The 13,365-nt window shown below is 41.2% G+C and overlaps 1 protein-coding gene across 3 annotated transcripts in view; it reads right to left on the bottom strand.

Annotated features, from left to right (window-relative positions):
- DCLK1 (doublecortin like kinase 1) overlaps nt 1-13,365 on the bottom strand; it is a 265,632-nt gene that overhangs the window by 14,126 nt on the left and 238,141 nt on the right. For 2 of the 3 annotated variants that reach the window (XM_064173100.1, XM_064173116.1), the window contains one exon: nt 6,147-6,260. In XM_064173100.1, the coding sequence (XP_064029170.1) occupies nt 6,147-6,260 (114 nt within the window). Of the gene's footprint in view, nt 1-445; nt 520-6,146; nt 6,261-13,365 lie in introns of all 3 variants that reach the window. The other variant, XM_064173107.1, reaches the window with a different exon arrangement.

Consider the following 13,365-nt stretch of genomic DNA (forward strand, 5'->3'; position numbering starts at 1 on the left):
AGTGGGTTTAAAATGACAGTATATAGTTCACATCTTGCATGGGAAAAGAGGAAAAATATATGCTGAGAGCCTGTTGCTGCTCCGTGTGTTTCAGAACAGGAGTGCAGGGGAAGCAGATGCCTTAACAAGCAATAGGGAGGGGGAGGGTGCGTACTTCAGCATATCTAGTAGGTTGTCTATATACACTGTCCTTTTAAGTATAGGGGCATTGATACTGAGCATGTGCAATGAAGAGAAAGCTGGCAATGTGGGTGTGAGAGATGGGTGAAGAAAGGGAATGAGGGGGTGTGGCATCTCAATCAGGATTAAAACAAAACTGATAAAGCAGCATATGGACCGGATAACAAATCAAAAAGCATGTTTATCCACTGAAGGAACTGGTTAATGGAGACTGCCAGCACGTTGCCATGGAAACACTGACTGTTGGCGCTGCACCATCTCATACCTTATCCAATACATTCCTGGTTGCTGGTAGTAGTCCAAAGACCCTGATCTCTTGATGGTAAACCCGTGGTCCAGCTGAGCAGAGAGAAACGGGGCAACTCAGTGGATCAACATTAGGCTACAGAATTCAGACTCCAGAGCAAGCTGTTCCTTATTTAGTGCATATTTACTGATTTCACTTTCAGAAGGCACTTATCTAACATCCTAAAGCTATGTATCAGAGACAAAAAAGAAAAAAAGGCAAAGAAATAAAAGGATACAAACTCTAGGTTTGGGTTTGCTAAATTAGAAGTCGATTTATTTGAACTAAAATGGCGTTTGTGAAATAGGTTATTTAATGCATACTGCACTCATTTAAAAGTCTGACAAATATCTTGTTACTTCTAAAGGCAGAAGTGCCCTTTCAAGTTGCACATACCAGTAATGGAAAATTATCTTTTGCAATTAAACTGAGGTTTAATAATATAAAGGGGAAAAAAAAATCAGTGCAACCATCACAAGAAGCAGGCTAGACAGGCTACACAAGGCTTAAATTAGACTGCTTCATAATCATGGAATGTGTAAAGATGAAAAGAATTAGGTTTTGATACCCCATCAATCATGGTAATTCATTTCTAAAAATGTGTTAACCTTGGAGAGTAGGACTACTCAGAGCCATGAATAACATCGTGTATCATTTCAGCTTACACCTCGTGCTCAAAAAGATAACAGTACAAAACTACCGTGGTTTAAAACTGCACCAATTAAAGTCAAAATGGAAATGAAGTTAGCATTGTGTCCAGGAAAGTGTGCCCGTGATATTACTTCAGGAACACGGATCTTTTAAGTTTAGTTTATCGTTAGCAGAATCATGTGCACAGGAACAAAGAAAATGTGTTGTTTTCTCTTTGCTGCGCTAGCAGACAGCGGAGACATCACTTAGCTGATTTAAAGGAAGTTTTAGGGGGAAATATCTAGAGTGAGACACTGCCTGCTTCAAAATTGTTAGTTGTGACGTTTTTTACACTTTGCCCTATGAAGAGAAAAGGCCATTTTGTGCTTCAATAAAAGCGTGGCATATATTTCCAATAACCATGAGGGTTTCTTATTCTCAATTCAGCAAAGCAGTTCAACACATTTCCAGTTACCAGCCACTTCAAGGGGAGCTAGGAGCTAGCTGCAAATGTAAATTTTCCTTCATGACTCCTCTTCAAGTGTAGTATTTAATAATTTATTCGGTTTGGTTAAAACAATGTCGCTTTCACCTCATTTAGAACTATTTAAAGGATGTTTCCTGTTTAAAACCGTAAGAACCTTGTACCTAGAGTCAACGCTGTGTTGGCTTCACTACACCGGTCTGCTATTGCCATCTACTGGCTTCCTTGTACGCTCAACATAAAATACACTAACAAGATGTTTGCGTAAAAGGCATATAAAAAACAATGCCCTATAATAGAATAGCTAAAAACTAATATGGAGAAAATCAGGCGAGTTGCTTCCTAACCCTATCTGAAACTGTTTCATTGATGTGGAGATCCTGCCATGAGAAACTGGCTGCAACCCAGACAATAGGTGGGAAATGATAGCTGAGGCACAGGTTCAGCTTTAAGCCAAAAAAACCCCCATAGACTGAACTCAGATTCTCTTCTTCATCACCCAAGAAACCTCATCGATAAAAATGCCACTCGGAATTTGTAAATGTATTCTAAACTCGGCAGAAGGCAGAGCAAGGACCCACCCACTGCCCCACGCCGGTGTCCCCAGTCTAGAGAGGACAGTACAAGAGGTAGGCAGCTGCACCAACTTTCTGAGCAGCTTTTCTCTTTTGCTGTCCTGCTTGATTTCTCTGGGTCTCCGGCTGGAATTTACTCCCATTGTCAAGGCAGAGAGCTCATAGAGACTTCAGAGAAGATTATCGTTAGTCTTTTCCTCTGTCTTAACAATGGCGAAAACACAAGCACAAAAGTGACAACATATATAACACTTCAGACAAGAACACAAATTCAGTGATGCTTGGTCTGTGTAAGGAATTACAGCATACCTCTGCACAGCAGAAGCATTCTTTAAGAATTATTTTGTTTCTCAATCACTTCAGCCATCGTCACTATAGCCCAGAGGGTACAGCCACAGGATATTGTTTCATGGCCAAAACCCCCCATATGTATCTATATGTATATATCTATATCTATACATCCTTGAAGGATTGAAGGAAAATACCTATCATCAAGTTTTAAAAAGACTATTTTGAAAAGGTCTGGCTCTATGTTCTTACTGCAGTACCTTTTATAAACTCTACCACAGAACTACAAAATACTGTTCCTATTGGAAAGGAACGAGAAACCCGATCCTGCAAATATTTTAGCACATGCTTTAACAGTAAGGTGGCCATTCTAACAGAGTGGAAGGGCGTTAGCCCAGCTCTTTTCCCCTGCTGAGATCAGGAGCCTGTGCCTAGGACAAAATTTTAAGAACAGGGCAAGTAAAACAATCTCTCTCCTACCTACTCTCCCATCAGCAAGCCGAGTTCTTAGGGACTTGTTAATTCTCTTGCTGTTTCAAATGCTAGGCCTCCAATTAAAATTTTGCTGGCAAGGAGATGTTGGTTTAAGGGATTTTTTTTCCCAACTGACATACTTATGCTGGCAAAACTTTTAATGATGTATTAATGCATCAACAGAAATATCTCTTTGCCTGTACAGTTAATTTTGTTTGAGGAACACTTATTTTTTTTTGCTGCATCAGCAAAGGAAATACTTTGCGAGGCACGCACAATGTGTTCATTATGGCAGTTTGTCCAAACAGAAACTCATCTTCAAATGTGGACAAACTTCTAGCCTGGACACTTGCATGAGATCTTGTAGGATGGTTCTGCCCTGAATGATCAGAGATAACTGAGGATTATCTCATCAACATAGCAGATGTACATCTGAACCAAAGGAGTCATTTGCAGCTATTTGAACATAGCTGAAGGAAGCAGTAGCCACGGTAGACATATGTGAAATGTATGTGGCTTCAAACTTCCTCCCAGTCAAGCTGACCATAAGCATGTCTTTAGGAACTTAGTTTTGATATTGATTAGTTTTAATTGGTGCATATGATAAATACTGCTTGCGATCTTTTAGGTATGTAACTTCTTCAACTAAAGAAAACAGGCATATAACATCATACCAGTGTGAAGACAAATTAAGAACTAAAGACTACAGATTAGCTATCTCTGTACATAAAAAGAGTTATGAAACTAAAAACACGAATATTTTACACTACTAAGTAATTCATATAATTATATGCACATATTAACACCTTTTCACAAACACACACACAAACACAGATGTGCCATATAATATATAGAAGGCATCCCTATATATTATATACACAAGCACTCTCTCCAAATGTTAACAGTAAACATACAAGCAGGCACAATAAAACTGTTTTTGTAGAAAAATATACTTAGTGCACATCTTTAGTGCTGAACAATATGTTACAGCATCTGTACACACTTTGGAAATTCTAAATGTATAGCAGTCTCTGGTAACAAGATTTACTTCTGTGACATTTGAGATGGCAGTTAAAGGAAGATTCTCAAACATAAAACTGATGACATGCAGGTCAAATGTATACTATGCATGAAAGTACGCTTTCAAATGCAGAAGCAACAATTAAAGGCTTTGCTGTTTGGTGTTTGGCTTTATTTTACCTATTAAATTAGCTTCATAGGAAATAAATGTAATTTATCCTTAAAATCAGAATTATCTAATTTCATGTAATATTACCATAATAGCACTATAAGGTCTATACTTCCTCATGTCTTCCAGTTTTTTTGGATAACAATTGACAGGAGCTAATCAAATCACTTTCTGAATGCTTTAAAAATATTCTAAACATTTCTACTTTATAGGCCAAGTTGCAGGATTAACTGTGCCAGAGTACGATCTTCACCCAGAGACATGATCACTAAAAATAATCTGTTAAGTGTCAAAATGCTAAAAAAATAAATAAAAGTCATTAAAGATATAATTAAACATAACTTTTTTCTTCCCCCCTGATGTATAATGTTTTGCAGTGGAAAGATTCACTACACTGCCTTTTTCATTACTCAAGTGTCAAACTGCTGTAAACAATTTCTTTGCAGAGCAACTGGGGCAAAAAATAAAAAGGAGGAGTGTGGGGAAATTAAAGAAGGTGAGGAATGGATGAGGGCAGAGGCATAATTTCTTGCTTTTAAGGTTTGAAGTCGTTAGCATGGAGGATCTGAGCAGTAATTCTCATGGACAAGCGTGCTGGCAGTCCATTCGAAAGGAACACGGTTTCAGCTAGTTTGTACAGAACATACCTGCATTTCGGATGAGCAATGGGTATGTGATGTTTTAGTTGTGGAGAGCTGTTGCAGTATTATTGCTTAAAAATGAAAAGAAATAAATGCTGACTATGTTAGCTGATGGCTGAGAAAATCTAGGAAAAGCATGAGGAACAACTTGCTTCCATGTTGAGGACATTCAGGGTTGGAAAGAGTAAAGAAAAATATGAGAGAGGCACAGCTTGAAATTTTAAGTACTTATACCAAATAACTTTGAGAGAGTATCTGTTTTGCTGCACAAACAGTTCACACCTGTGAGCCAGATTGCATGTGCTGAGCTGAGTTTACTTCATGCTGATTTAACTCACCACTGGAGGGGCTGAACTGAGAAACATGAAAGAGGAAACAGTACAAGAAAGTGTACATGTGCAGTCACACCACCTGCAATTTATGGAAGCTAGGAATGAACACTGAGTAATCTGATATGGGAATGGTTATGTTTAATGTGTCAATTATTTTTAGTGACTATTTGGAACATTAACATTACCATGAGTAATAAAGAGAAGCTTGCAAACACAGGCAGATGTAGCCAAAACGTGGAGGATGTGCACGTTACTATTCAATGGCAATAGCATGAATAACCTCACAGTACACTGAATATATTCTGTGTGCATGTATATCTAATATGCATGTTAATCTCTGGGGAAAAATACAAATGTATGTGATATGTACTACACTGAGGATGCCATTGAAAACTCAGTAAAACTTGGTTAAAAACGTTTGGTTTCAGAAGATCCAACACATTCTAACTTCGAATGCCTAGACTGGAACTGCAACACGACAGAAGGCAGAAAGGAGCTCAGCTAAGTCCTTCTGCCTAAAGGGAAGCAGCTTGCATGTGATAGAACAGTAAAATGCTGCTGCTCAGCCAAATCTGAAGTGGCTAGACTTGTATCTGTAAGATAGCAGGGAGGCACCACGGTTTCTCCAGTGTCTTCAGAGAAGTGAACCTTAGGCTGACAGACCTTCTGCCACAACTCTACAGTCATTTCTATTTTAAAATGCTGCTGTTCTGCTACAGACTTCGTGTGGCCTCAACCCATGTGATTCTGCTGTCAAGTGAAATGCAATGATCCTGTAGTTCGAACTGTTGAATCTACATTGGACTTAGGTCCACTGACCTTCTGGTAAAATGTGGCAGCGTTTGTAGGGATGTATCCTCAAGGCTGTTAAACAACAATGTGACTCACAAGGAGAATCAATAGAGAAATTGTGCAGAATACCAGTCTAGCTACCTTTATATTACTTAAATGTTAGAATTATCTAAAGATTAACCCTCTCTGTTTTTTTATGGTGGCATGCCCAAAATTCACACTGTCTTGTGAGCACACAAATTTGAGTATTTCAGCTGTGTATTTCAGATGCTTACTGCTATGACAGAAACTCCAGCCGCTGTGCTGTTCGGTTTAGGGCCTGTGTTGAAATGCTTCTTTATCTTCCCAGCTACTGACAGCTGATGTTCATTCTCTGGAAGGCCATCATCCTGCAGAGAAATAAAGTAAAAATAAAACTTCAGAAAGAAAATATGAAATAAATGAATTCTGTGGTGATTCTGATAGCACCTGTCAATGCAGAAAAGTTTACAAGCAGTTTGTCATGAAATATAGGCCAGTGATTGTCTCCAGTCAATATATCTAAGGTATTTGTAAGACAAACTTCACATTATCATAGAATCATAGAATCATAGAATCAACCAGGTTGGAAGAGACCTGCAAGATCATCCAGTCCAACCTAGCACCCAGCCCTAGCCAGTCAACTAGACCATGGCACTAAGTGCCTCATCCAGGCTTTTCTTCAACACCTCCAGGGACGGTGCCTCCACCACCTCCCTGGGCAGCCCATTCTAATGCCAATCACTCTCTCTGTCAAGAACTTCCTCCTAACATCCAGCCTGTACTTCCCCTGACACAACTTGAGACTGTGTCCCCTTGTTCTATTGCTGGTTGCCTGGGAGAAGAGACCAACCCCCACCTGGCTACAGCCTCCCTTCTGGTAGTTGTAGACAGCAATGAGGTCACCCCTGAGCCTCTTCTTCTCTAGCCTAAACAACCCCAGCTCCCTCAGCCTCTCCTCATAGGGTTTGTGCTCCAGGCCCCTCACCAGCCTTGTCACCCTTCTCTGGACATGTTCCAGCACCTCAACATCTCTCTTGAATTGAGGAGCCCAGAACTGGACACAGGACTCAAGGTGTGGCCTGACCAGTGCTGAGTACAGGGGCAGAATAACCTCCCTTATCCTACTGGCCACACTCTTCCTGATGCAGGCCAGGATGCCATTGGCTCTCTTGGCCACCTGGGCACACTGCTGCCTTATCTTCAGCCTACTATCTATCGGTACTCCCAGGTCCCTTTCTTCCTGGCTGCTCTCCAGCCACTCTGTCCCCAGCCCATAGCACTGCTTGGGGTTGTTGTGGCCAAAGTGCAGAACCCTGCACTTGGCCTTGTTAAATCTCATCCCATTGGCCCCTGCCCACCCATCCAGCCTGTCCAGGTCCCTCTGCAGGGCTCTCCTACTTTCCAGCAGATCAGCATCTGCTCCTAGCTTGGTGTCATCTGCAAACTTACTGATGCTGGACTCAATCCCCTCATCCAGATCATCAATAAAGATATTGAACAGGACTGGGCCCAGCACTGATCCTTGGGGAACACCACTAGTGACAGCTGCCAACTGGATGTGGCACCATTCATCACCACTCTCTGGGCTCTGACATCCAGCCAGTTCTTGACCCAGTACAGAGTGAATCTGTCCAAGCCATGAGCTGCCAGCTTGGCTAGGAGCTTCTTGTGGCAGACAGTGTCAAATGCTTTGCTGAAGTCCAGGTAGACTACATCCACAGCCTGCCTCACATTCACCAGACGGGTGACCTGATCACAAAAAAACAACCTCTTTCTCCCTTTTTATTCCTCTCAAACTCTAGGTAATATTAGTTAATAATAATTATTAAAAATGTTGTTATTATTTTTACCATGTCTTAACTACCTGCCACTGCCCAGTTATTTTAAGGTCCTTTAATATTTCAAATTTTGATAAAGTTGGATCTGTTTATGATTCCATTTACTCATTGCATAGGTTTGAAGACAATGACCTCAACAGTAGGAAGCACTCAAGAGATTGCAGAAGCCTGGGGCTGTATTCTGGTAGGATGCAAGGCAGGATCTCCAAAAGCCCTGAGAAACATCAGTAAAGTCCTTGTCTCATTGTAAAGTTTACAAGCCTGGGGAGTGCAGGGTTGAGTGGATGTTCTAGCCATAGCCTATTGAGTCTCATAACGAGGAAATGCAGGCAAGAGAGAACCTGAGATACGTCCTGCCTGAGACTCTCAGGACAGCTGAGTGTGAGACCTCACCAACACCAGGATGTATCATCGCGTGTACTGCAGCCTGGGTTAGGCGCAAGCTCAAGACTTTCTGTGATGTTCCTTACAGACTACGACTGAACCAAACTAAAACTGTAGTTAAACAAAGCCACCTCTGCAAATCAAATCTCTGACTGACTGATAACAAGGGACTGCAGTTTCTTCCCTCAATCCCAAGGCACACAGGCCTCAGATGCCTTGGGGAAAGAACAGAGGTACAGACTGCCTGGGAAAGCAGAGAGGGGCTGGAGCTGGCTGTGGGTGGCCTCTTCTTTGCTGAAAAACACATGTTCTCAACTTGTGCTAACCTGAGGTAAAAGTAGGCACATAACTGCATGGCCAAGCAGAGGCAGACACACGTTCTGCTGTCATGCACACCAAGCAAGCCAGCTGTGCCCGAGCTCCAGATCAGAAGCCATGCAGCTGGGCTGGGAGGTGCTTCCTTCCGGATGAGAAATCCCACTTTGCAGAGCAAACCTGTCTATCTGCACCTTGGCACAGACATCCTCAATGCTGAAGCAAAAACCTAGCAGAAAGAAAGGAGTTTGCAGTTTTCCACAAGTCAGTGGGATGAAATCAAGCTCAAGGGAAGAAAGGATATTTTTTTCAGAAATTGCAAGCGAGATCCTTGTGCCTGGAAAAAATGCAAAAAGCCACTGCTCAGTGAGACTTTGCCACTTTGTAACATATGCAGGATTTTCAGCAACAATATGCAGAATAGGCAACAAACTGCAGACCAGGCAGAATAATCTGGATATCAGGTCGCAGGCCATCTGGAATAGTCATCTCGAGCTGGTACTGCATGCTGTGCGTTGCTATCAACACTTGAAAAAGTTCTTGAATTCCACTTATGTGAAATCTTAGCAGAATACAGGCAAATAAGAGGCAAGCTTAGAATACAGAGAGATGACTGACCCTTTTTTCTCTCCCTGGCCTTGCAGTAATTCTGAGTGTACTTAAAGGGTTACAGTGGCTGCGGTAAATCAGGACTTCAGTGAGCATATGGGAATTTTAGGGAGGTTGGATAGGGTTTGTTATTTATTTAGCTTGGGGAGTTTGTGTTTAGAGATCCCTCACCCCTTAACAAAACATCTCAGCTGGCAAAATATGGTCAAGTGCACACAGCTGCAAAACACAAAACAAAACAATACAGCCCAGTAGCTGATTATTGTCTACCACCAGGGAGTCTTGGCTCGGTGGTATATGACCCCTAAAAATAACCTGCTTTCTGCTGACCTTGCCTTTCCCAGAAGAAAGCAAGTCTGTAAAATGAACTCTTCTTCACTAGGGTGGTGGTGGTGGGGAATCATTCTCTTGGCTTTCTTAACGTGAAAGCCTGCCAAATGTTTGTGTCATTTTGACAAAAGACTGAATTATGGAGAAGACAATAGTTACCAAGACTGGGGTAATATTTTATTGGCCAAGCACCACACCCACAGTTCCGGTGGCAATGCTCCAGGGACACATAGTTTGGGCTCCAGCTTTCATAGGAACTATCTTCCAGCCTAGGGATATATGGGAATTACTCTATCTTCATTAAAATGTCTTACCACTTTTTGTGTTTAGTAGCTGTCTTTTTTTTTTTTCTCAGTCCAGTGTGCCTTATTAACAAGTTAATATATACCTAGCTGCCTCCTGCAATCACTTCAGCCAACAATAAAATAGATAGTGAAGGTGAGAGATGACAGCTGTTTAACTACATACAAAGGCAAGAAGTGATAAAACTAATGCATCAGATTCACCAGAATCAGCAGGGTACACCTGTAGAACAGGCTAAACATTGCTGACAAGAATTTCATCGAATTGGGAAGGATGTCTGTCCCCAAAGAGGTTATCTGTTCCTTTCACTATTGTAACTTTCTGCTACAGAAATTTCTTTTTGCACCAGGTTAGAATCACAGAATTTCATCTCAGCTTCCACAGCCAGAACAAGATCTTTTAAAGATGACTAATGCTTGTGGTGTTCAACTCTGGGAACTTTAAAGGGTCATGAGCTTCAGAAAATGTTGACTGCTAATGCTCTGAAACAAGTGCTCTCCCGAGCCTGTCTCAGAAGCTGAGAATTTGAGTTTTCACCTTGATAATGTAAACCGCTTAGGATCTTAAGATACCTTCACAATGTAGCTTTCATGGTGTATTTGAAAGAAAATCAGACAAACAAACAAAACAAAAACCAAAACCAAAAACAAAAAAAAAAAAAAAAAGGGAAAAAGAGGCAGAAGGTTTTAGCATCATTTGAGTAATAAATAAACACTGCTTTCACATTTGCATTATTCTCTGTGACAGGAGACATTGCTACTCAAAGCAAAAGAAGTTCTCAGACTCCTACTGCCCTGAAGCACTCAGATCCATTTCACAAGCCAGTCACAAAAAGCATTCCTTGCCAGGTCTAAAAGCATCAGATGAATAGGTCATTATATAAATAACAGCAGGAAATTAGAGCAAATAGAACTGCTGGAAAAGTTTTTGGACTATTTCCTTTAAGGATTACAAGGAGATTTTTCTTTGGGCAGTGTCCTAGGGCGTAACCAAAAGAAGTGCAGCTGCCAAATATGGCATGTCTTTTTTAATTAACTTCCTTACCAATGTTGAGATTATTATTATTTACTGCTCAGTTACCACATATATTTCCAAGGAAGACATGCTTATGCAAATATGGAAAAGTTTCATTTTCCCTGATTCTTTTTAGGCTGCTGTGTGCCATCTTCTTCCTCTGTCAACAACACAGCACCACATTTCATTTTGGTTATTTCAACAGAGGAGCATTTACAGGATGCAATCACAGAATCACAGAATGTCAGGGTCTGGAAGTGACCTCGAAAGATCATCCAGTCCAATCCCCCTGCCAGAGCAGGATCACCTACACCAGATCACACAGGAATGCATGCAGGTGGGTTCTGAACATATTCAGAGAAGGAAACTCCGCAACTCCCCTGGGCAGCCTGTTTCAGTGCTCTGTCACCCTCACAGTGAAAAAATTCCTCCTCATGTTTACATGAAACTTCCTATGCCTCAACTTCAACCCACTGCCCCTTGTCCTGTCATTGGGTACCATCCAGCAGAGCCTGGCTTCATCCTCCTGGCACCCACCCTTCACATTTTTATAAACATCGATGAGGTCACCTCTCAGCCTCCTCTTCTCCAAGCTAAAGAGCCCCAGCTCCCTCAGTCTCTTGTAAGAGAGATGTTCCACTCCCTTAATCATCTTTGTGGCTCTGTGCTGGACTCTCTCAAGCAGCTCTCTGTTCCTCTTGAACTGGGGACCCAAAACTGGACACAGTAACATTCATTTCTCAGTGGCATATCAGGAAATACTTACTATATTTACAACAAAAAGAGAATATGTCCTGCAACTTGTATAGTATAGTTCAGGTTATCAATAGCAATGATATTTCAAATTCTAGACCTCAAGCTTCCAGCCTCTTTTATAATGCTCTGATTTTCCGAAGAATTTGAGCAGGTAAAAGAAAGAGTGGGGGTCCCTGTAGGGGAAGTATAAACTGATGGATTTGTTTCCAGGTCTAAGTGTACTGCATAGGACAGACAAATCCAAATAAACTAAATGGATGGGGCAAGGAACTGCTGCTGAATTGCATTTAGAATTCAAGATCTCCATCTGTGGTAGTGGCATGTAGCCAACATCTTTTCAGGTTCTGTTTTCTTGAATTGAAAACAGCTGGGACATTAATGACATAGGAACTGCTTTACTGGTCTGACTCTGACCATAACAAGTTTTGCTGTTTCCAAGAAGATTCCAGCTATTTTTATAGCAAAAACTGAAACTGAAATGGGGGTAGGCTCCTATTGAAACTGTCAAAGCACATTCCAGGAATCTCAGCAATTTACCAAGTAATCACATAGTAAGCAGCTATAAAAGCAGGATGGTTATTTACAATCTACAAATGGTTTTATACAGTGTAAGCAGTTACAACACTTCTATCACAGGTTTGATCAAAGAGAGAAAAAGAAGTTAAAACTGTCAAGGAAAACACATGCCTACTTTTCGAGCCAGTTGTCCTAGCCAGTGTTTTAGCTGCAATTGGTTCAAAACCAGAATAAGACAAAGGAAAGTGAAGCCTACCATTTCTTGCCATAGAGAAATATTCAAATAGGTTATTTGGGAAAACAGAGTGCCAGGTGAGAACTTCATGTCCCATTTTTTCTCAAAAAGACATTATCTTACTGGAAGTTTCAGGTAGTTGCTCATGTACTTACGGCATGTAGATCATACAACCTCTTACAAACAGTGATATGTGTACTCACTGCCTGTCCCAAAACTGGGAAAATGTGGTAAGGAAAGGCTGTATGACAGACTTGCAGGTGGTCAAGCAAATGATGGTATGGGGATGAGAGGTCGGGTTTGACACTGGTGTATCATCTGTACAGATGCAGGCTGGCTCTGCTAGGCTGTCTAGTGCATACCTCCCAGACCCCCTTCAGGGAAGTGCTCTTTATCACAAAAGCATCCAAGCACCTGTTTCAACTCAGACATGTTCTTATTTCTCCTGAACTAGGATTCTAGTGCCATCTAGTTAATTTTATGTTTAATATTAAGTACTTCCATGTGTGATGCCTTGAAATAGGAGCAATGTTTGGAATATGCTCAAGCACTTTCCTGAACTGATCCCAGTACAAGCCTTTTTACTTCCAGAAAAAAGTATCTGGGGGACACATAAGAGAATTCAGAAGACGTTTTGACCTGCACTTTGAACTACCATTAGTGTATTACTGAAGATGAAATACTGATCCATCTCAGCTGCTAAAAGCAGCAACTGAACAGAAAAGAAGAAATTACAGAACTGCCATGGAATATTTGTTTCACTTATTTATGAACAGAACTGGTAGAGGCCTTGATTACAAAGAGTTACAATCAGCATAAAACTACAAGGAATACAGTAGAGCTAGGCCAAAGGTGAACTGAACACTGTCTTGTTCCCAACAGTGCATGATGGCTACTGTTTATGAAATAATATATTTCTAGAATATATTTAATGAAGACATTTAAGTTCAAGTAGATATTGAACTTTCCTTGGTATATCCTCTAGTTTCTTAAATACTTAAGAACTTAGTGAGCCAAGACTTGCATCCAGACCCTTGTATTTGTTGTGATAGGCCTCACAGGCCCAAAATAGGCTTATACATGTCCTGCCTTGCCTAGGCATGTTTTTCTGCTCCACCAGAGAGGCAGGCGTGGGAGACAGACACAAAACCTGGAGCCAGAGAGTCTGGCCTA

The sequence above is a fragment of the Pogoniulus pusillus genome, chromosome 3 (genome assembly GCF_015220805.1).
Source record: "Pogoniulus pusillus isolate bPogPus1 chromosome 3, bPogPus1.pri, whole genome shotgun sequence".
NCBI classification, from domain to species: Eukaryota; Metazoa; Chordata; class Aves; order Piciformes; family Lybiidae; genus Pogoniulus; species Pogoniulus pusillus.